The sequence below is a fragment of the Pelophylax lessonae genome (genome assembly GCF_965119305.1).
Source record: "Pelophylax lessonae genome assembly, chromosome: 4".
NCBI lineage: Eukaryota > Metazoa > Chordata > Amphibia > Anura > Ranidae > Pelophylax > Pelophylax lessonae.
Window position 1 is genome coordinate 69138981 of NC_138771.1, and position 25429 is coordinate 69164409.

General features: G+C 45.2%; 1 protein-coding gene across 1 annotated transcript in view; it reads left to right on the plus strand.

The window, feature by feature from the left end:
- Nucleotides 1-25429, plus strand: part of LOC309552426 (pseudouridylate synthase 1 homolog) — a 100423-nt gene that overhangs the window by 62088 nt on the left and 12906 nt on the right. Inside the window, exons 3-4 of the mRNA XM_082253381.1 lie at nt 822-986; nt 6189-6320. Of these exons, the coding sequence (XP_082109507.1) occupies nt 822-986; nt 6189-6320 (297 nt within the window). The remainder of the gene's footprint in view (nt 1-821; nt 987-6188; nt 6321-25429) is intronic.

A 25429-nucleotide genomic window follows, 5' to 3' on the forward strand; every position in this document is an offset into this window, starting at 1 on the left:
ATAGCATAAGGAGGAAACTTTTCAGAGAAAGGGAATACAATAAGACACGTGGCCATTCACTAAAACTAGAAGAAAAGTGGTTTAACTTTAAACTACGTAAGGGGTTCTTCACTGTCGGAGCGGTAAGGATTTGGAATTCTCTTCCACAAGCAGTGCTATCAGCAGGGAGCATTGATAATTTAAAAAAACTATTTGATGGGCACCTTAAAGACCACAACATACAGGGGTATACAATGCACGTTTAAGAGTAAACACACACACATTATGGGTTGAACTGGATGGACCGATGTCTTTTTTCAACCTCACCAACTATGTAACGCAGCATGCAGGCCACTCATATTAGCCATGATCTGCCCTCAATGAATGGATCATAAATATATGAAATTAAAAAAGGTTTTCTTTAAAAACTTAATTTGCATGTTGACGAGGGTGAAGGGAGGAAGCAGGAAAGAGAATTATAAGCAGAGGAAACTTCATCTATAGGTTTTTTTTGTTTGGTCAAATCCATAAAATTTAGCTACAGATGTGTAATACATGGACTATGCAATTTAACGTGATCACATCAGTTATGAATGTTAGGCCATATTCGACTAGTATACCTCTCTTTGGGCTACTCATATATAACATACTTTAACTGCTGGATGATGTAATACTGACTTACACCCAGGAATCCCAAATAACAAGCTATTTACGGAACAAGCAGTGATTCACTAGCCTTCAATGGAGCATTACTGCATTCATCAATACTCTGCAGTTTATTGTATTTTATACTAATAAAAATTCTGGAAGTGGTATATGATGTATTGTACTGTCTTTATTAGGAGCTGATGACAACAGATCAAGATGGGCTTCATAATCAGACATCAAAGGAAATAAATGTAAATAAGGCGAATGTATCCGAGGATATAGAAATGACTCCAAAACAAAAGAGGAAGAAATTTGCCATTTTAATGGCTTACTGTGGTCTTGGATATTATGGTATGCAGGTAGGTGGAAAAAAGTGAATAGATTTTGAAAGCCTACTTTGTAGTTGTACAATTATTCAAACAGTTAAATGAGAAGTATGGCTAACGTTTTTTTTTTTGGCCCTACTTCTAATGTGGGTCACAGAAGTGCATTTATTTATCACAGAGCCAGCCCAGGCTGTACAGAGATCCCGACAATAATGTCGGAATCCACCTAGATGCCTGACCAGCAGCTGGCTCAGCCTCTCGGTGCACTCCTGCCACCTCCCCTGCCCTGCGCTCCAGTGAGCACTGGATGGACAGAGCAGAGAGCCCTGACTGACAGCCTGCATATGTGGTGCAGACATGCTGTATTTTATCACAGCACACTGGATGGCACTGCATGTCACTGCACAGCAGCACAACACCGCACACTGCTGTGCGGTGGCATGAATGACCCTGTGTGATGTGCTAAATTCAGTGTGAATCCATTCAGTTGGCCCAGTCTTTCTAAACTAAAAAGATGTAAATCTTGTTGATCTGTTAAGAACTTGCCCAGCCATTTGCAGGGACAAGTGTCCTCTAGTGTAAAAATCTCAGTGTCTTCCCATGTCCTTGGAGTTGCAGGTGGTATATACAGCCAGCTATAGAAGTGAATGTCTGTACACGCTTGTAGTCATGTAAACGCAGATGCACATGCACGTATAACATGGTTCTTGAATGTGAAACGTTTGTGTTTATCAAACGCACATGCACAAGTAAATGCCAAAGCAAACTGCATCAGCTTTTATGCAAGTACAAGAGCATACAACAATTCACTTCTATGGCCGTCTGTATGCGCCACCTACTGAATTTTACACTAGAGCTCCCTTATGCCTCTCGCTGACCATGTGCATGTACTCTTAAAAAGCTGCTCTTACCTATCCATATTATAGGCCATCTGAGATGACTATTCTCCCCCCTACCACATCAGTTCTGTATGGTGATTTGTGTCCTGGCTGGTGGATATTTTTGGTCCCTCTGACTACCTAAACCATTGCTAATTATCAAAATGAAGACACAATAAGGTTCTCACCAATGAACACTAATAATAGGAAGCAGATTTGCTAGTTTGGGTTTTGTACACTCAATACACTCTGATATTTGTTCTCTGTTTGGCTATAACTTGTATTTTTATCATTGTGGGGGTTACAGTTGTGTTTGGTGGTGTGCTTATGAATAGGCTACACTTACTTATGTTTCCTGGTTTATGTTGCTTCTCCTATGGTTTTCTGCTTTCCTGATTTTCCAGCTATGAAGTAGATGTAAACCCATATTAAATGGCATTTGATTTTCTCTTTTGTTCATTGACGGACACTGATCTTCTTAACCATTAGGTTATACTGCCCCCCAAGAGTAGGACACTAGGCAGAAAAAAAGTCTGGCTACGCCTATGGGTAGTCTCAGGGGATATATTCCCTCTCTCTGCTATAGGTTTTTTTCTGCCTAGTCAGGAGTAAGGACCTAGTTCCTTGCTGGGATCTCTAGTCCTGGCATTTTTTTTTTATTTTTAGATTGTTTTCCTGTGCAAACTAGAATCAACTGCCGGACTGGGCGACGGGCTGGATAATCTAGATCCAGTGTTCACCTAAGTCTGGCTAGTGAGCGTGCGCAGACCTCAGCTCCTCGCTAGATCGGCTGCAGCATAGCCCCACCGGACGGGGGCTGGCCTGCAAGTTAAATGCTTTGCGAGGTCGCATACGACCGGGTGTTGTCCCGAGTCACAGCGTTCCTCCTGGCCGACAGCCCCCCCATTTCGATGTTGAAGGGTTCTGTCTGATTCCTGGTATGGTGAGTAGCTGTCCCCCCTCTTCCCCTGGATGGTTTTGGGGTGGACATAGGCCCTTCCTTGGGACGGTCAGACTCCCGGGTTCCCCTCCTCCTGTCAGGCACCTCCCTTCATCTGTCCCCCCACCCTACCCCCCATATGCTGGGGGTGTTTGGTGGTCTGGTTCAACTTCTGGGGTGGAGGCAGGGCGCTATGCTGGTGATGGGGGCAGAGGGGATGCGCCACCGGCAACCTGACGATCGGCTGTAAGGGGGGGGTTATACCTGGTGGGGGCTCCTGCCAGGGCCCCCCGTCCTGCCTGGGGCTGTCCTTGAGGCCTAGCGATACCTCCTGGTGCCGCCAATTTGCTGTAGCCTTGTGTGCTCAATGCATGGCGGCCATGTTTGTGTTGTCCGGTGGCCATTTTGCGGTGGTTTTCTATTGAAAATAGCGGCGGCCAAGACTGTGGAGCCCTGTGGGTGAGGATTTTGGCAGTGGGAGCTCCTCCTCATCCCCTGGTGCTGACTCCTGGATCTTTTCACTTCCTGATCGCCACACGTGGAGTTCTGATTATCCTGGTGGCTGCAGGTGCCTATTTCTGCTGGGTGGTGAGTCAGGTGAGGTTTTTTTACCTCTCTGCTGAGGATTGCTTGGTGCTGTACTGTATGCCTGGGGACTGGGTGGTGCTGCCAGCCCGGTAGGGGTTGTCCCTTTGCAGTGTTTTTTACACTTTTTGTGGGGTCCCCCTGGTGACTCATGGAGTCTTTGGAGCACATCCCCCCCCTGAATCTCTCTCTAAAACTGCGGGGCCCACCGAGTCCCAAATCGATGCACTGACGGCAGTTGTGAAGTCCTTTGTGTCCCGGTGGGAGGTGGCTTTCCTGTGACGGGCTAGCAAAAAGTGCCCCCCCCCCCCCACCTTCCCATGCCTCATCTGTCTCATCAGATCCTGAATCTGATTTGGCCGCCGCAGACGTGGGTCACCTTGTTGGGTCTGCAAACCACACACCCAGAATCCTCAGATAGTGAGGATGATTCCTCCACGTCTGCAACCACACACCAAAAGGCCCTGGTGGAAGCACTGATTGTATCTGTGCATAAGACCTTAAAGATGGAGGACGCAGCTGCGAGGGAGGCGCAGGTTCCCTTTGGCACTCACAAGCTATCCACAGCGGCAAAGGTGTTTCCTTTCCCTGCCTATTTTGACAGAATTGTTGCTAAAGAGTGGGGACGACCACAGTGTCCCCTTGGAGTCCCTAAGCGATTTGCTAGGCGATACCCCTATGAGGAGTCCCTTCTTAATGTACACCAATATGTACACCCTGGCTGGTTCGGCATTGAGGCCAGTATTCACCATTGCCCTGGTGTCGCAAACTATGACTGAGTGGGCTAGGCTTTTATGCCATGACCTGGAGGGAGAACAGCTCCCCCCGGTCTTTGCTGAGCTGGCGCACCAGCTGGTCCAGGGGCTGCAGTTTATCTGAGATGCCTCTTTGGATGCAGCTCCCCTAGTGGCTCGGCTCTCTTTCGGCAGTGGTTCTTATGGCTAAAATGCTGGTCTGCAGACCAGACTTCTAAAAAGGCCTTGACTGATCTCCCCTTTCAAGGAGATTGCCTGTTTGGAGCTACCCTGTATGACATCATTAAAGGTCTCACAGGGGGAAAGAGTACCTTTCTTCCGCAGACTAGTAAGGGCAAGGACCCTCGTCGTAGACGTGGGCCCTCCTTCTTGGTACATAAGAAGTTTTTTCATTCCTCAGGGTCGACTGACAAGGGCTCGACGCCTTTCAGGGTCTCCTCTGGAGGATCCAAACAATCCTGGTCTGGCAAGCCGAGAGCTGGCTTCTCCAGACCCGCGGACAAAGCTCCTTCAGCATGAAGGTGCGCCCTCACCCGAATCAGGGAAGGGGGGGCGTCTTTGCTGGTTTCCAGACCCGTGGACTTCCCTGGTACAAGACAAGTGGGTCACCAAAATCATTCGGTCTGGCTACAAGATCGAGTTTCGCTCTTGTCCCTCCGCAAGGTTCTTTCCTCCAACTTGCGCCTGTCCCCAGGCCGCTTACAGGGTCTGTTTGGGGCAGTACAAGACCTGTTAGTTCAAGGGGTGATTGTTCTTTTTCTGTGTTGTTTTCCCACCCCTCATGCAAACACTGCTTTGTGCTTTGGGACGTCCCGATGGTCAAGAATTATCTGGAGCTGCGTCTGTCAAGGAACGATAGAGAAAACTGGATTTTTGTCTTACCATAAAAACCTTTTCTCTGAAGTCCATTGAAAGACGCAGCACCCAGTTTTATTTATAAGTTTTATTTTTTCATCTTAATTACTTGTTTTGTTACTTGTTTTTTTTTTTTTTTTTGTCCTCCAAATCTTGGTTCTGGTGGTCTCCTGCAGCCCCTTTCTGTTTACATATATACACTGCATGCAGTGATGGCTGCATGGCATTTCTCAGCAAAGGTTTCCTAATGGTGACAAGAGTAAGCCATGCTTATGTAATCTTTGTTGAAATGGATACTTGTATTCTCTATCAGAAGCCCATTTGACAGGGTGACAACAATGGAGTAAAATGGGAGACCAGGATAGTAACAGGAAGTGCTTGACCAAGGTTTTTCATGGCAGGATCCCCAGGTATTTTAATGAAAGGTTTAAAAAGACTGAAAATGACCTTTTGAAATTAAATTAATAAAGCTTCTAAGAGACTTTATTGATTGGCTTTACATATACTTCAAAGAAAAGAAAAAGCACATGTATAGTACCTGTTTAGATATTCTTTTTGTCATTTAAATAGGATGGTAAAGAAAATTGCATTTTCATGGGCCCAGACCAATGAGTCAACGTTGCAAAAGTGGCCGATAGGTACTTAAAAAGAATATTGCAATATTAGAACCAGTTGGCGGACATAGTCCACTCTTGAGAGGAGAAAGGGACAAAAAAAGTGGAAAAGTCCTCATTATAAAAAACTAGAGGAAAATGTAAAGAAGAGAAGTTGTAGTAAATAGATGAGATAAAGGGAAAGGAGAAAAGTGGGAGAATGCGTAGAGACTAAAGGGGCATTGAGTCACTCACTGAGACAAGTTCGATCTCTGGAGTTTAATGCCTTCAGGCAAAAAAAAACTTGCTGCAGGCAATGTGGGGTCGGCATATTGTATTTAAGGAGATCATATTGAAAGGAATATCTTGTGGACTTCTAGAAGAACATTAGTGAGCTTTTTGTTGATTAAGAACCCGAAGACATGCTGACAGACTTCACCAAAATAAATGATTTGCTTTTTCTAGGCTTTTGCTATAGTCTATTTTGCAGCTAATAAAACGTAAATTTCCAATTTGAATTGAGTTTTGACGAGGGTTGGAAGTTTTAGATGAAGCAAAATGAACCAGGGGTACAAAAAACTATGTTTCTTCAGTATCCACACTAATATTTCTTCTTTTGTTTTGTACAGATGAATAAATCTGGTTTGCCAACTATTGAAGGTATGCTGATTTCGGCACTGATAAAAGCTGAGTGTGTCCCAGAGACGTGTTTTTCCAATTTAAAAGAAGTTCGGTTCCAGCGCTGTGCTCGCACTGACAAGGTGATAAGGAGTAATTCCTACAAACTTTGCTCTCTGAGCGATTCATGTTTTACATTTGAGAGGTGGTGAGGAGACGTTCAGTTGCCTCCTTACTGCCTGCTTTTAACCCCTTAAACCTGCCCCCTGAACCCCCAAATGCGACAGGGGGCAAAATTCCAAACATCTCGGCATGCATACACCATTGGCCGCTGCATTTACAGCTAAAGAGGGTACTGCTAGTGTGATTAAGCCCCTAAAGCTGGCCATACATGGCTTGAAATTCAGACAGTTCAGCAGGGATTGGCCGAGATTCGATCCATGCATGGGCAGGATTATGGTGCCCAGGTCAATCCATCAACTTGGGTACAATGTCCTGTCTGAATTTTTTTACATCCAATTACTGCCCGCAGCTATAGCCACTTGCAACAATCGTGTTCTGCCAGCCGGGAATGCTCCCTGTGTTCCTTTAAAAATCGCTGGATTTACAGTATATCACAAAAGTGAGTACACCCCTCACATTTTTGAAAATATTTTATTATAGTGTTTCATGTGACAACACTGAAGAAATTACACTTTGTTATAATGTAACGTAGTGAGTGTGCAGCTTGCAAAACAGTGTAAATTTGCTGTCCCCTTAAATAATTCAACACACAGCCATTATTGTCTAAACTGCTGGCAACAAAAGTGAGTACACCCCTAAGTGAACCTGTCCAAATTGGGCCAAAATTCAAGTCAATATTTTGTGTGGCCACCATTATTTTCCAGAACCCTCTTGGGCATGGAGTTCACCAGAGCTTCACAGGTTGCCAGGGAGTCCTCATTCACTCCTCCATAAAGACATCACAAAGCTGGTGACCCTCCACTTGAGGATGCCCCACAGATGCTCAATAGGGTTAAGGTCTAAGGACATGCTTACCCAGTCCATCACCTTTACCCTCAGTTTCTTTAGCAAGGCAGTAGTCATCTTGGAGGTGTTTTTGGGGCCGTTAGCATGTTGGAATACTGCCCTGCAGCCCAGTCTCCGAATGGGGAGGGGGGTTAATGCTTTGCTTCAGTATGTCACAGTACATGTTGGCATTCATGGTTCCCTCAACGAACTATAGCTCTCCAGTGCCGGCAGCACTCATGCAGCCCCAAACCATGACACTCCCACCACCATACTTGACCAGGCAAGACACACTTGTGTTTGTATTCCTCACCTGGTTGCCGCCACACACGCTTGGCACCATCTGAACCAAATTAGTTTATCTTGGTTCCATCAGACCACAGGACATGGTTCCAGTAATCCATGTCCTTAGTCTGCTTGTCTTCAGCAAACTGTTTGCGGGCTTTCTTGTGCATTATCTTTAGAAGAGGCTTCCTTCTGGGACGACAGTCATGCAGACCAATTTGATGCAGTGTGCGGCGTATGGTCTGAGCACAGACAGGCTGACCCCCCACCCCTTCAACCTCTGCAGCAATGCTGGCAGCACTCATACATCTATTTCCCAAAGACAACCTCTGGATATGAGGATGAGCATGTGCACTCAACTTCTTTGGTCGACCATAGCAAGGCCTGTTCTGAGTGGAACCTGTCCTGTTAAACCGCTGCATGGTCTTGGCCTCGTGCTGCAGCTCAGTTTCAGGGTCTTAGCAATCTTCTTATAGCCTAGGCCATCTTTTGGTAGAGCAACAATTCTTTTTTTCAGATCCTCAAAGAGTTCTTTGCCATGAGGTGCCATGTTGAACTTCCAGTGACCAGTATGAGAGAGTGAAAGCGATAACACCAAATTTACCACACCTGAGACCTTGTAACACTAACGAGACACATGACACTGGGGAGGGAAAATGGCTAATTGGGCCCAATTTGGACATTCACTTAGGGGTGTACTCACTTTTGTTGCCAGCGGTTTAGACATTGCGTTGAGTTATTTTGAGGGGACAGCAAATTTACACTGTTATACAAGCTGTACACTCACTACTTTACATTGTAGCAAAGTGTCATTTCTTCAGTGTTGTCACATGAAAAGATATAATAAAATATTTACATAAATGTGAGGGGTGTGCTCACTTTTGTGAGATACTGTACTTTGAATATTGTCAGTAATATAATTATATAGCTTATTTGTCAAAAGTCCTGGTTACTGGCCCCTGTAGAAATCCTGGCGGCGGTCATGTTAGCTGTGGGCGTCTGAAGCCAGCGCCAGTGAATTTCGGGGTTTAGTGCAGCTGGCTACCCAGCATGCACCTCCTGATTGTGTCATTTCCTGTCTGGAAATACCACGATATTAAATGCGGTGATCACTGCACTTATATTCCATTGAGAACTACAGGTCCATCTTCCACAGTGGAAGACAGGATTTGTAGTTCATTCATTTGCAGATCTCTGCTTGGCACCATGTTATATGTTGCACCCTACATATGGGTGTAACATGTTCATGGAAACATCTCTTGCGATGGGGCTGTGCTCACACTGCATGGGTTTTATACTTGTTTAGGTCTAGGGGACGTAGAAAAGAAGATTTACTTACCAAGTCCTCCTTTTCTCCATGCTGCTAGACTAGTCCTTTCAGCATCTTCTCCCCGTGTTTCAACAATCTAAGGTCCTGACGCCATTAAGACCATTGCAGAGTCAATAGTCCTGCGTTGGACATGAGGATGCCGAGGAACAATCCACCACCGGAGTGTGAGGGAGTGCCATCTGCCGGGGAGCTGAGGTTCAGGTAAGTTAAAGTAATTTTACTGACTAAATGAGCAGTTAACTCTTGCAGTGCCAGTGCTGGGATATTTTTTGTTTCCTGGAGTTGAGTAATATTTACTGCTAACATCTCCAACAGCTGCTCTCAGTTTTTGTCACCCAGTTCTTTTCTTTTAATTTACCTTTTTTAAGTTGTAGTTGTGTGACCACTATGCACGATTATTTTGTGGCAGACAGCTTTCCGCTCACTCTGATGTTTAGAAAGGTCTGCAGACCTGGGAACTTGTGCAAAGATCTCACTCTGAGGACCGTGGGGGATGCAGGAAACAAATGGTTTAACAGCAGTTACAAAGGACTGCAATATCCGTTTTGAGTCGTCTGACCTAACGATTAGATCATTTCTGCTGTACTAAAGACTTACTCACACATACAGTGGGGGAAATAAGTATTTGATCCCCTGCAGGTTTTGTAAGTTTGCTAACTTACAAAGAAATGAAGGGCCTATAATTTTTATCATAGGTGTATTTTAAATGATAGAGGCAGAACATCAACCACAAATCCAGAACAAAACACACAATACAAATGTTATAAACTGAGTTGCAGTTCTGTGAGTAAAATCCGTATTTGATCCCCAAGTAAATCATGACTTAGTACTTGGTGGAGAAACCCATGTTGGCAAGCACAGAGGTAAGACGTTTCTTGTAGTTGGTGACCAGGTTTGCACACACCTCGGGAAGGATTTTGGTCCACTCTTCTTTACAGATCTTCTCTAAATCCTTAAGGTTTCTTGGCTGTCTCTTGGCAACTTGAAGTTTCCGCTCTCTCTAAATATTTTATAAAGGATTAAGGACTGGCTCGGCCACTCCATGACCTTAATGTGCTTCTTGAGCCATTCCTTTGTTGCCTTGGTGGTATGCTTTGGGTCATTGTCATGCTCGAAGACCCATCCAGGGGAGGGAAGAAGGGTCTCATCCAAGATTTTACAATACATGACCCAGTCCATTGCCCCCTCAATGCGGCAAAAGTGGCCTGTACCTTTAGCAGAGAAACCGCCCTAAAGCATCATGTTTCCATTTCCGTGCTTGACTGTAGGGTTGGTGTTCTTAGGGTCATAGTCAGCATATTTCTTCCTCCAAACACATGGTAGCGGTGGGAGTGCCCCCCTCTTCCCCCCATGCAGTCCTGAAGCATCCCCAGTCCCACGGGCAGCACAAGTAATAGCAGGACCCGGTAAAGCTGTTCTGTGAGCACTCACTAACCCTTGCTCCTGGTGGTTGTATTCACTAAAGATAGATGGACTCCGCCCACTCAGCTCAGCCACGCCCCCTCCCCATGTGTAGAAGAGAATGCCAGGAGCCTAGACTGAAGTTCAGCAGGTCAGTTTCCTGTGTTGTAATGCAGATGCCTAATGTCAAGGGGGGAGATGGGGTGGCTGCATGGAATGGCTGGGGGTCTGTAGTGCTATGGTGTCTGCATTGGGGTATAACTCTGTGGCATTATTGCAGTGATACAGTTCCCTCTTCTGCATGCAGACTCCATAGTACTACAGCCTCCTAGCCACATCATTGGGAATGAAAGACTCCAGGGAGAGGAGGGGGATCTAACACCAACAATGAGGCTTACTTTACTGACAGCAATGATGGTTATTTTAGGTACTCATGGCAAAGGTGGGCCTTTTTTCACTTAGACAGCAGTTATGGGGCTTACTTAAGATGCAAACAGGCTGCAATATCCATCAAGCGATAATGCAAGTATTTCAACCTCACAGGTCATGATTTAAGGTGACCATGCACTACACAATCTAGTTGTACAATTCGCTTTAGATCTGCCAAGAACTATATAGTGTAAGGGTCCCATTACATTGTTTTGGTAAGTCTTAAGGTGATTGTACAATGAGATTGTGTAGTGTATTAAACAAGCAAAAAATTGGGGGAGCAAGCCCTGAACATGTATATCTAAAGCCGGTGCAGCTATGAACCAAGCGACATGTATATTAAAAAAGAATAGCGCACACATGCAAAATAAATGACTATCACTAATGACTTTATTTATGGATTGTCTCCATATTTGATAGTCATTTCTTTTGCATGTGCGCGCTATTCTTTTTTAATATACATGTCGCTTGGTTCATAGCTGCACCGGCTTTAGATATACATGTTCAGGGTTTGCTCCCCCAATTTTTTGCTTGTTTATTATGTATTCGGTCTGACCAGGCTTCTGGGGTTGAGCACCCCACCCCCCACACACACCTGTACTCTATCAGTGTCCACTATCAAGTAGATATAGGAGGAGTCCCTTGTAGTGCAGTTGCACATCTCTCCCAGCAAGGAGTGTTGTCTCCAAGGGTTAGAGAGTCTGGATTCATCCTTTTTTATGGATAGTGTAGGACCCACTGATAATTGGGGTACTTTGACGGAGTGGTGGGCTTGAGCACGATATGGCCATATGGTGGGACTAAATCCCCATTTTTATTTATGGATTGTCTCCATATTTGATAGTCATTTCCTTTGCATGTGTGCGCTATTCTTTTTTAATATTGTGTAGTGTATTGCTACCATAAGCCCCTGTTGGGGAGAAACACATTGAAGAAATAGGAGAGGGTCTGTGGCTCTGGGACTCTGGCTCTGTGAGTTTGATTTTCAGCTTAAATGTTATGTTGGGTTTAGCTTGAAAAAAAAAAAAAAAGGTAGCAACCCTATCCTCCAGAATCCCATCCCACAGCCAGCCCACTGGCTGCTGCTCTCTCAGGTACGGTGCTGTAGATCTGATGCCCAGCTGCAAAGTGATGATCTGACAGCCACAGTATGCTGCAGGCAGAGGATAAGAATCTGTGCTAATGGATGTTTGGTGTCACTCTCCTCTCTGCTCTCCAGAGGCAAACTGCTCAGGTTGTGAGTGAGAGTAGGTGTTGGACAGCTGGGGGCTGCCTCATGAGAAAATGCATTGCATCCCATACGCTGGTAATTATCCTTACCTAAATACCTCAGCCCCTGCAGTTGCTGCCTTTCCCCCACCCTTTCCGTGAAAAACATTTCTCCCAGGCTTCCTCACCCTCCACTGGCAGATTTCTTTGACCATCTTGCTACCCTCATGGATATACATTCTGGACACTTTGCCACCCTACTGACAGCACATTGCTCTCTGTACACCTCCCAACCATCTCAGAATGGGTGGGATCGTCCCGAGATTTCATTGAAATCCTGGGAATCCCTCAGATCCAGGCTAAAACCAGGAGCCCGTGCCGGAAGAAGTTCTAGCTCTAGGCTTCACTAATCCCCCCACTCTGATCTGGATCCGACCCCTCTGCAGTGCAGCTGGCTCTCCTCTTCTCCCTTCCACTGACTGTGTTGCACAGGGAATCTTCTGGATTTTTGGTTGATATTCTGTCTCTATCATTGAAAATACACCTATAATAAAGATTATAGACCCTTAATTTCTTCGTAAGTGGGAAAACTTACAAAATCTGCAGGGGATCAAATAATTATTTTCCCCGCTATATGGGTATAAAGATCCTGTACAATTATTTGTTTAACCACTTGCCGACCAGTCACGTTGATTGTACTGCGGCAAAGTGGCTCGATTCCATCCAGCGACGTAGACCTACGTCGCTGGACTCCTCCCCCTGTAGGCGGCGCTCGCATGCCGCTGTTTTCAGTCACAGCGGGAGTCGGGCCAGGGGAGGAGCGGCGGCGATCGCCGCTGCTCTTCCCCGATCGTCGGGGAATCAAGTTTGGAGATCCGCCCGCTTGTGTAAACAGAGCGGGCGGATCTCCTATGTGACAAACAGTGACAGATTGCAGGGTTCAGCATAGCAAGGCAAGTGACAGAGGAGGGAGGCAGGAGTTTAAGCAAGTGTCAGGCTTAAAGGGACACACACAGGACTGGTCACTGAGGTTGAACACTGAGGCTCTGAGAGTACCTGGTGAGTATCTTTGCGACTGGGGAGTATCCTAGCGACTGGTGAGCATCTTGCGACTGGTGAGTGTCCTTGCGACTGGTGAGTGTCCTTGCGACTGGTGAGCATCTTGCGACTGGTGAGTGTCCTTGCGACTGGTGAGTGTCCTTGCGACTGGTGAGTGTCCTTGCGACTGGTGAGCATCTTGCGACTGGTGAGCATCTTGCGACTGGTGAGTGTCTGTGCGACTGGTGAGTGTCCGTGCGACTGGTGAGTGTCCTTGCGACTGGTGAGTGTCCTTGCGACTGGTGAGTGTCCGTGCGACTGGTGAGTATCCTTGCGACTGGTGAGCATCTTTGAGACTGGTGAGTGTCCTTGCGACTGGTGAGTGTCCGTGCGACTGGTGAGTGTCCGTGCGACTGGTGAGTGTCCGTGCGACTGGTGAGCATCTTTGAGACTGGTGAGTGTCCTTGTGACTGGTGAGTGTCCTTGCGACTGGTGAGCATCTTGCGACTGGTGAGTGTCCGTGCGACTGGTGAGTGTCCGTGCGACTGGGAGTGTCCTTGCGACTGGTGAGTGTCCGTGCGACTGGTGAGTATCCTTGCGACTGGTGAGTGTCCTTGCGACTGAGTGTGGTGCGACTGACTGGGCTGTGCAACTGAGTGTTGGGCAACTGAGAGTGATGTGCGACTGACCGGCTGTGCGATTGTGAGTGTGGTGCAACTAAATCGGGCTGTGAGACTGTGAGTGTGTGCGACAGGAGAGTTGTGCGACTGACCGGGTGGTGCGACTGGGAGTGTCGTGAGACTGACCGGGCTGTGAGATTGTGAGTGTTGTGCAACTGAGTGTCAAGTGAGTGAAGCGGAGTACCAGAGGGTGAGAAGGTAGCGTTAGGAAGCCAGGAAATAGCCACATAGATAGACTTAAATTACTGAATCCCCATTAGATTAGATAGTAGGTACAATGCCCGGCGGGTGTGGAGATTCGACTCGGTGTACATCTTGTGATATGTATGCGTTCCTCGGACATGTGATCGAGGTCGAATACGAATGCGCAAAATGTAAGCAAGTTGCTTCCCTGGAAGCTCAGGTCCTGAATCTAGGGAAGCAGCTGGCAACACTGAGACGAATGTCCATACCGGAGGAGAGCCAGGATCGTACCAGTCAGGTGCAGGCAGGGGTCTGCACAGAGGTGGGCGGAGTATTGGAGGTGCAGGCATCAGAGCAGTTCAGAGGGGTGACAGTTAGGAGGGGTAGAAGGGAACAAGGCAAGGAGGCTGATCCTGGTCTGGAGCTCCCCAATAGATATGCCCCGTTGTGTGATGTTGGGGAAACCAGTCAGGGACCAGCATTGCTGGAGCAGAGTGACGCCCCTAGCAGCCAGGGGAAGAACTCCTCCAGTGAGGCCGGGAGAAAGGGAAAGGAAAGACAGGTGCTGGTAGTAGGGGACTCAATTATTAGAAGGACAGACAGTGTAATCTGTGACAAAGACCGTGTGTGCCGAACAGTCTGTTGTTTGCCGGGCGCTCGGGTTCGGCACATTGCGGATCGGATGGACAGATTATTGGGTGGGGCTGGGGAAGACCCAGCTGTCATGGTACACGTGGGTACCAATGACATAGGCAGAGGAAGACGGAGAGTCCTAAACGATTTCAGGGACTTAGGCGCTAAGTTGAGGACTAGGACCTCCAAGGTAGTATTTTCCGAAATACTACCTGTACCTCGAGCCACACCAGAGAGGCAGAGGGAGATTAGGGAAGTTAACGAGTGGCTGAGGAGCTGGTGTAGTAAGGAGGGTTTCGGGTTCCTGGAGAACTGGGCCGACTTCTCAGTCGGTCACCGGCTCTTTGGTAGGGACGGATTGCACCTAAATGGGGTGGGTGCAGCCGTACTGGGTGAGAGGATGGCCAAAAAGTTAGAGGGGCTTTTAAACTAGGGAATGGGGGGGAGGGTACAGATGTAGAATTAGCCAATGGAAAGCAAGTTTCAGAGGGCAGAAATGGGGGCATTAGCGGTAGGGTGTTCGGAGCTCCTATACCCAGGGTGGGTACAGGGAAAAATCAAGAGAGCAGCCTAAAAACATCAAATGAGGATATTTGTAACCGATCAAAATTAAGAGGTTTGTATACCAATGCCAGAGGCCTGGCCAACAAGATGGGAGAGCTGGAGCTACTGATGTTTGAGGAGGACTTAGATTTTGTGGGGATAACTGAGACTTGGTTTGACAGCTCTCATGACTGAATGGCGACCATTCAGGGGTATTCCCTTTATCGCAGAGATAGAGAGGGTAAAAAAGGGGGAGGGGTATGTCTGTATATTAAGAACAGCATACAGGTAAATATGAGGGATGATATTAATAATGGAGCTAAGGACGAGGCAGAATCCCTATGGGTAGAGCTTCAAAGGGATGGCACGGCGGGGAAGGTAATATTGGGCGTATGCTATAGGCCCCCCAACCAGAGGGAGGAGGGTGAGGCGGACCTCCTTTTACAGATAGGATTGGCAGCAAGGATGGGAAATGTCATTATAATGGGGGACTTTAATTATCCAGATATAGACTGGGCAGAAGGAACCGCGCACTCAGCCAAGGCTAGGCAGTTCCTAAATGTTTTGCAGGACAATTTCATGGGTCAGATGGTGAATGCACCGACAAGAAACAATGCGGTACTTGACCTACTGATTACCAACGATACAGACCTGATCACGGATATAGAAATACGGGACAACTTGGGAAACAGTGACCATAGGTCAATAAGTTTCAGTATTAATTACAGTAATAGGAAGCTGAGGGGTAATATAAGGACACTGAATTTCAAAAGAGCCAATTTCCCTAAACTGCGCTCACTGCTAGAAAATATCAATTGGGATAGAACCCTGGGAACAAAGAACACAGAGGAAAAATGGGAGTGCTTCAAGAGTATACTAAACAGGGGGATTGACCAGTGCATTCCAAAGGGAAATAAATTTAAAAGAGCAAAAATAAACCCTGGATGGCTAAACTCCAACATAAAAATGCATATTAGTGCTAAGGAAAAGGCCTTCAAAAAATACAAGACTGAGGGCTCATTGGCAGCATTTAAGCACTACAAAGAGTGTAATAAGAAATGTAAAGACGAAATCAGGGCGGCTAAAATAGAACACGAGAGACATATAGTGGAGGAGAGCAAAAAGAACCCCAAGAAGTTTTTTAAGTATATAAACAGTAAGAAAGCGAGGCCAGAACACATTGGCCCCATAAAAGATGACAAAGGAAATATGGCCACTGAGGACAGAGAAAAGGCGGAAGTGTTAAATCATTTCTTCTCTTCAGTCTTCACAAAAGAATCGGGGGGCTACACAAACCCAGCTTGTAAGGCCGAACTAAATAATACACCTCAGGAAGTGCCACCATGGCTAACAGAAGATAGACTTAGAGCCAAACTAGAGAAACTTAACATAAATAAATCCCCGGGACCGGATGGCTTGCACCCGAGGGTTCTTAATGAGCTCAGCCAGGTGATCGCCAGACCATTATTCTTGATCTTTAAGGATAGTTTACAGACGGGTATGGTGCCAGCTGATTGGAAAAAAGCCAACGTGGTACCAATATTTAAGAAGGGGCCGAGATATATCCCGGGTAACTATAGGCCGGTCAGCCTAACATCTGTAGTCTGCAACATTTTGGAGGGGATGTTAAGGGACCACATACAAGACTTTAGTAATGAAAACGGTATTATAAGTAGTAATCAGCATGGATTCATGAAAAATCGTTCGTGCCAAACCAATCTATTAACCTTCTACGATGAAGTGAGCAGCCACCTAGATAAAGGTAAGCCTGTGGATGTGGTGTATCTGGACTTTGCAAAGGCCTTTGACACCGTTCCCCACAAACGATTACTGTACAAACTAAGGAAGGTAGGTATGGATCAGAAGGTGAGTACCTGGATAGAGAACTGGCTCCAGGGGAGAGTACAGAGGGTGGTGATTAATGGGGAGTACTCGGATTGGGCGGGTGTGGAAAGTGGGGTCCCCCAGGGTTCTGTCCTGGGACCAATCCTGTTTAATTTGTTCATAAATGATCTAGAGGAGGGGATATCTAGCACAATCTCAGTATTTGCAGATGATACTAAACTAGGCATGCCAATATCTTCTATGCAGGATGTGGAAACCTTGCAAGCAGACCTGAACAAAATAACGGGGTGGGCAACTACATGGCAGATGAGGTTTAATGTTGATAAATGTAAAGTAATGCACTTGGGGGCCAGAAACCAGAAAGCAAGCTACTCACTAGGGGGGGAACCTCTGGGTGAGTCTAGGATGGAAAAGGACTTGGGGGTACTGGTAGACAACAAGCTTGGCAGTGGCATGCAATGCCAAGCCGCCGCAAGCAAAGCCAACAGAATACTGGGATGTATAAAAAAGGGGATTCACTCCAGAAATAAAGAGATTATTCTCCCACTCTACAAGACTCTGGTCCGGCCACATCTGGAGTATGCTGTCCAGTTCTGGGCACCGGTCCTCAGGAAGGATGTGCTGGAACTGGAGAAAGTTCAGAGAAGGGCAACAAAAATAATTAGGGGAATGGAGGACATCAGCTATGAGGAAAGACTACAAGCCCTGAACCTTTTCTCTCTGGAGAAAAGACGATTGAGGGGGGATATGATATCAATGTACAAATACTGTACTGGTGACCCTAGCATAAGGAACAAACTATTCAGAGAAAGGAGATACAATAAGACACGTGGCCACTCACTAAAACTAGAGGAAAGGCGGTTTAACCTTAAAGTGCGTAAGGGGTTCTTCACTGTAAGAACGGTAAGGATGTGGAATTCTCTTCCACAAGCAGTCATATCAGCAGGGAGCATTGATAGTTTCAAAAAACTATTAGATGGACACCTTAACCACTTTACCACCGGAGGATTTTGCTGTCTTCCGTCCAGACCACTTTTTGTGCTTCGGCACTGTGCGACTTTAACTGACAATTGTGCGGTCATGCAATGTGGTACCCAAACGAAATTTACGTCCTTTTTTTCCCACAAACAGAGCTTTCTTTTGGTGGTATTTGATCACCTCTGCGCTTTTTATTTTTTGCGATATTAATAAAAAAACAGCGAAAATTTTGCAAAAAAATGACATTTTCAACTTTGTCTTTTAAAAAATATCCAATATACTCAATTTATGTCATTTTTTTTGGCCAAAATATATTTAGCTACATGTCTTTGACAAAAAAAAATTCAATGAGCGTATTTTTATTGGTTTGCGCAAAAGTTATGGCGTCTACAAACTATGGTGTAAATACTGAAATTTTACGCAGCTTTAATTTCTGACTGCCTATCTCAATTCATGAAGTGCTAAAATGGCGGGGCAGTACAAGACCCCCCCAAATGACCACTTTTTGGAAAGTAGACATCCTAAGGAATGTTCTGAGAGGCATGTTGAGCTCATTGAATATTTCATTTTTTTGTCACAGGTGTTTGAAAAATGACTAAAAAAAAAAAATTTTTTTTTTTTAACACAAAGTTGTCACTAAAAGATAAATTTCTCACACATGCCATAGGTATATGTGTAATTACACTTCAAAATATATTCTGCTGCTTCTCCTGAGTACAGGGATACCACATATGTGAGACTTTTTGGGAGCCTAGCTGTGTACGGGACCCCCAAAATCAATCTCCATCTTTAGGTTTTCTAATGGCGTAAATTTTTGATTTTACTCCTCACTACCCATCACAGTTTCGGAGGCCCTGAAATTTCAAGATAGCACAAAACCCCCCAAATGACCCCATTTTGCAAAGTAGACACCCCAAGCTATTTGCTGAGAGGCATGGTGAGTCCATGGAATATTTTATATTTTGCCACAAGTTTTGGGAAAATTACAATTTATTTATTTTTTTTTTTTTTAACACAAAGTTGTCACTAAAAGATAAATTTCTCACACATGACATGGGTATATGTGGAATTACACCCCAAAATACATTCTGCCGCTTCTCCTGAGTATGGGGATACCCCATGTGTGAGACTTTTTGGGAGCCTAGCTGTGTACGGGACCCCGAAAATGAATCTCCATCTTTAGGTTTTCTAATGGCGTAAATTGTTGATTTCACTCCTGACTACCCATCACAGTTTCGGAGGCCCTGAAATTTCAAGATAGCACAAAACCCCCCCCCCCAAATGACCCCATTTTGCAAAGTAGACACCCCAAGCTATTTGCTGAGAGGCATGGTGAGTCCATGGAATATTTTATATTTTGCCACAAGTTCTGGGAAATATATTATTATTATTTTTTTTTTTGTTTTTTTACACAAAGTTGTCACTAAATGATATATTGCTCACACATGCCATGGGTATATGTGAAATGACACCCCAAAATACATTCTGCTGCTTCTCCTGAGTACAGGGATACCACATGTGTGAGACTTTTTTGCAGTCTAGCCGAGTACAGGTCCTCGAAAGCCAACCCCCACTTTCAGGCTTTCCAAGGGCGTAAATTGTTGATTTCACTCCTGACTACCTATCACAGTTTCGGAGGCCATGAAATGCCAAGACAGCACAACCCCCCCCCAAATGACCCCTTTTCGGAAAGTAGACACCCTAAGCTATTTGCAGAGAGGCATGTTGAGTTTTTTGCAGATCTCACTTTTTGTCAAAAAGTTTTGGAAATTGAAAAAAGAGGAAAAAAATGCATTTTCCTGTTTTTTCTTCATTTTCCAAAAAAAAATGAGAGATGCAAAATACTCACCATGCCTCTCAGCAAATAGATTGGAGTGTCTACTTTGCAAAATGGGGTCATTTGGGGGGGTTTTGTGCCATCTTGGCATTTCATGGCCTTCAAAAGTGTGATAGGTAGTAAGGAGTGAGATCAACAATTTACGCCCTTAGAAAGCCTGAAGGTAGGGAGTGGTTTTCCGGGTCCTGTACGCGGCTAGACTGCAAAAAAGTCTCACACATGGGGTATCCTTGTACTCAGGAGAAGCAGCAGAATGTATTTTGGGGTGTCATTTCACATATACCCATGGCATGTGTGAGCATTATATCATTTACTGACAACTTTATGTAAAAAAAAAATAAAAAAAAAAATAATAATAATTTTCCTGAAACTTGTGGCAAAATATAAAATATTCCATGGACTCATCATGCCTCTCATCTAATAGCTTGGAGTGTCTACTTTGCAAAATGGGGTCATTTGGGGGGGTTTTGTGCCATTTTGGCATTTCATGGCCTTCAAAAGTGTGATAGGTAGTAAGGAGTGAGATCAACAATTTACGCCCTTAGAAAGCCTGAAGGTGCGGATTGGTTTTCCGGGTCCTGTACGCGGCTAGACTGCAAAAAAGTCTCACACATGGGGTATCCTTGTACTCAGGAGAAGCAGCAGAATGTATTTTGGGGTGTCATTTCACATATACCCATGGCATGTGTGAGCATTATATCATTTACTGACAACTTTGTGTAAAAAAAAAAAAAAAAAAAAAATAATAATATTCCTGAAACTTGTGGCAAAATATAAAATATTCCATGGACTCATCATGCCTCTCATCTAATAGCTTGGAGTGTCTACTTTGCAAAATGGGGTCATTTGGGGGGGTTTTGTGCCATTTTGGCATTTCATGGCCTTCAAAAGTGTGATAGGTAGTAAGGAGTGAGATCAACAATTTACGCCCTTAGAAAGCCAGAAGGTGCGGATTGGTTTTCCGGGTCCTGTATGCGGCTAGACTGACAAAAAGTCTCACACATGGGGTATCCCTGTACTCAGGAGAAGCAGCAGAATGTATTTTGGGGTGTCATTTCACATATACCCATGGCATGCGTGAGCAATATATTATTTAGTGACAACTTTGTGTAAAAAAAAAAAAAAAAAAAAAACAAATTGTCATATTCCTGAAACTTAGGGCAAAATATAAAATACTCCATGGACTCAATATGCCTCTCAGCAAATAGCTTTGGGTGTCTACTTTCCAAAAAGGGGTCATTTGGGGGGTGTTTGAACAGTCCTGGCATTTTATGCTCAATTTTAGCAACACATCACCCACTCTTCTAACCACTTGAAAACCAAGCCTTTTCTGTGAGTTTTTGTTTACATGAAAAAATATTTTTTTTTCACAAGAAAATTACTTTGAACCCCCAAACATTATATATTTTTTTAAAGCAGAGGCCCTACAGAACAAAATGGTGGATGTTGCAATTTTTTTTGTTACACGGTATTTGCGCACACATTTTTCAAACGCAATTTTTGCGTAAAAAAACACTTTTTTTATATTTAATGCAAAAATACACTATATAATTCCAAATTGTTTGGTAAAATTTAAAAGATGATCTTATGCCGAGTTCATAGACACCTAACATGACATACTTTAAAAATTGCGCACGCCCGTGCCGCGGCAACAAACTACGTACGGTTTTAAAAGCCTTTAAAAGTCTTTACAGGTTACCACTTTGGACTTACAGAGAAGGTCTACCACAAGAATTACTGCCCTCGACCTGGCGTTCGCGGCGATACCTCACATGCATGCTGAAATTGCGGTTTACATATGACACTAGACCAACGCTTGTGTGCTCAGTTGCGCGCAAGCACGGGGGGACAGGGGGGCTTGATTTTTTTTTTTTTTTTTTTTTATTTTTTAATTTGCTTTCTTATGTTATTTTGACACCTTTTCTTTCATTTTTTTTTTCTTTATTAATTTTTATTGTTATCACGGTGAATTTAAATTTCCCCTATGATAGCAATCTGTAGTGACAGGTACTCTTTTTAAAAAAAATTTGGGTCTTTTAGACTCTAGATCTATCCTCTGACCTTAACGCATCTGACCATACCAAAATTGGTGTGATAAAATACTTTCCCAATTTCCCAATGGCGCTGTTTATTTCTGGCGAAACAGAAGTCATGAAATGCTCGTAGCCTCCGGCATCTTAGGCCATAGAGATGATTGGAGCCATTCTCATCTCCAATCAGCTCTATGGTTAGATAATTGAACCACCGGCTGCACTCTCGGGTTAACCGGTGGGACAGGAGAGCCCGAGAAAAACCGTGGAAGGCAGCGGAAGGCGGCAGGAGGGGGGGGGGAGTCCCCTCCCACTGCATGTAAAAGCAGTCTAGCGGCCAATTATCCGCTAGGATTGCTTTTACATGTAAGCCGACCGCTTGCTGTAAAAAACGATACCAAGATGATGCCTAAATCTGCAGGCATCATCCTGGTATAACCACTCAAAGTCCAGCAACGTACCAGTACATTGCTGGTCTTTGTTTGGCATATAGGTTTTTTTTTTTTTCATGCAGCCTGTGGGCTGAACGAAAAAAAAGAGAACCTATCAGAAATCAGCACAGGAATAATGCGTAGTATTACTCATCATTAACCGCCCAAACAACCACCCACTGAATTTAATGATGGGTATACACGGCACTATCCACGTATACCAAAATAGGATTTTAACTGCAGTGCTGAAATCAGAAAATCACCACAGCTGCTATCAGCAAAGGTATCCATATATGCTGAGCGCAAACACTGTTTGTGTCAGAATATATAAAATCAATGCGTGGTAGCCGACGAGTACCTGCAAGAAAAACAGGTCACAAAAGAATGAAAAAAAAAAGTACATTAAAAAAAGTACATTAGGAAGAGTAGAAGGACATATAAAATGACTGACACAACAAAAGTTTTTGGATTCTCATCATTAACCGCCCAAACAACCACCCACTGAATTTAATGATGGGTATACACGGCACTATCCACGTATACCAAAATAAGATTTTAACTGCAGTGCTGAAATCAGAAAATCACCACAGCTGCTATCAGCAAAGGTATCCATATATGCTGAACGCAAACACTGTTTGTGTCAGAATATATAAAATCAATGCGTGGTAGCCGACAAGTACCTGCAAGAGAAACAGGTCACAAAAGAATGAAAAACATACAAAGGACATTAAAAGTACATAGGAAGTGCAGAAGAACATAAAAAATGACTGAGACGACAACTATTTTTGGCTTTTATGTTTTTTTTTTTTTTCTTCAAACGTCGAGTTCCAGGTTCGGGTCTCTCAAAATGACGATAGCCATCGAACATCTTTTGAGACCCTGTGTAAATGTGCCCTAAACTGTGCCATGCTGTACCCTACACTAAAAATCTAGTAGTGTGTGGTAGCGACGGAAACAGTCACCGTGGCAAAGACCAGGTTGGTCAGGACAGTCGGGACAATAATTCCGGGTGTCACGCCTAAATCCGCGCTTGCTGCAGACACGGCATCTTTTTTGGGGGTATCGTTGGGTACGGGTACTCGGGAGGAATTTCGGAAAATGCCTCTCATGCAGCCGGCTCACTGCATCTGGTTGGTGAATTGGGGCAGGAGCACCAGCTGGATACAGAAGGGCTCTGATTATCTCTTCTTGGAATTGAAAGAAGGATAATGTTCCGGCAGACGCTTTGTATAACACAAAAGCGTTGTAAACAGCCAACTGAAATAGGTATACAGACACCTTTTTGTACCAGCGTCTGGCCTTACGGGCAATTAGGTACGGTCCCATCATCTGGTCGTTGAAGTCCACCCCTCCCATTTTACGGTTATAGTCGTGGACACAGAGGGGCTTCTCAACAACACCAGTGACCGTAGTAATTTGGACTGCCGTGTCTGGGTGAATGGAGGACAGCACGTAAACGTTTCTTTTGTCCCTCCACTTCACTGCAAGCAATTCCTCGCACCTCAAGCAGGCTCTCTCCCCCGAGCTCAGTGGGGCATTTACTAGCCGTTGGGGGAAGCCCCGGCGATTAGATCGCACGGTGCCACAAGCGCCAATTTGCAATTGAAAGAGGTGTCTAAAAAGTGGCACGCTTGAATAGAAATTGTCCACGTACAAGTGGTACCCCTTTCCGAATAAGGGTGACACCAAGTCCCAGACTATCTTGCCGCTGCTCCCTATGTAGCCTGGGCAGTCGGGGGGCTCCACAGTGCTGTCTTTTCCCTCGTAGACACGGAAATTAACTGTATAGCCTGTGGCCCTGTCACAAAGCTTATACAACTTGACCCCGTATCTGGCACGCTTGCTGGGGAGGTACTGTTTGATAGCAAGACGGCCAGTAAACTTAATCAGGGACTCGTCAACGCAGACATCTTGTTGGGGGGTAAACAAGGCTGCGAACCGCTGATTGAAGTGGTCTACGAGGGGCCGAATTTTGTGGAGCCGATCATATGCAGGGTCTCCCCGAGGACGACAGAGTTCATTGTCGTTGAAATGCATGAACCGAAATATTTGTTCGTATCGAGCCCTGGACATAGCAGCAGAGAACACGTGCATTTGATGAATTGGGTCAGTGGACCAATATAACCGCAATTCATTCTTTCTTGTAATGCCCGTGTTGAGGGAAAGGCCCAGATAGGTTTTAAACTCCTGAATCGTAATAGGATTCCAGGCAAATGGTCTGGCAAGGGGTGAATTTGGGTTGGCGGCGATAAATTGTTGAGCATACAAATTTGATTGGTCCACAATAGATCTGTAAAGATCTTCAGTGAAAAACAGCTCAAAAAAGTTTATGGGATTAAAACCAGCTGTTTCCACTTGGATTCCGGGTTGGGCGGTGAATGGGGGAAGTACTGGCGCTGTGGAATCTGTGGGCTGCCAATTAGGATATGCCAGCGCTTCAGGGAGGACACTATGGGCTCTAAGGGCCTGTCTTCGGATACGCAGTGGCTGCGGGCCACGACTCGTGCTAGCCACCGCACCAGCTTCAACTGCACTCAGGTGACTCGCCACGTCACCAGGTGATACTGCAGCGCTGGTTGAAGGTCCAGGGTGTACTAGGCCGCTCGTGCTTGCCAGTTCACGAGAAGTGTGAGCGGCACTAGTACTGGCACTCTGCTGCATACGAGAAACCCCCGGTTCTTGCAAGTCAACAACTCCAGAATGGGGTCGGGTACGCCTGACCCTAGCAGGGACCCCTCTGTCGGAGCTATCTGTCAGGGAGCCGCTGCCATCATCTGGTTCGTATATTGACCCTGATTCTGCCAGTGAGGCTTCCCCATCGCTCTCACTTGACATGGCCATTATACTGTATATAGCATCATCACTGAACGAACGTTTTGTCATTTTGGTAGCTAAATTTACCCGTACAGTGATGCGACTACTAGGTAATAAAAGCACCTGGTTGTCGAGGACTATTTGGTCGCTACAAAAAAAAAACTGCTAGTGCTAACAGAGATCAGGCCTGACTCTGCTAACGCAGCGGTTTTGTGTGATGTGTTTTTTGGAAGTGTCAGTAATCTATTGATTACTACACTTGCCTGGGTAAGGTGGTCTGGGCAAGGGGGCTAAACGCAGGTGCTAGCAGGAATCAGTGCTGATTGTGCAAACACTGCGTTTGGGGAACACTAAATTATGAGGACGCTAGTATAGTTCTGATCAGATCAGATATTGATCTGTTCAAACACTATACTAGTAACGGTGGTGTGTGTGTGTTAGTGTACTTGACTAACTGACGCTAAGTAACGATGGTGTAGTGGGACCCTGACGCTAACTAGCTAGCCTAAGTTGTGTCACCCGTGACGCTAATACAGTGATCGGTAATCACTGTATATAGTGAACACTGTGACAGGGAA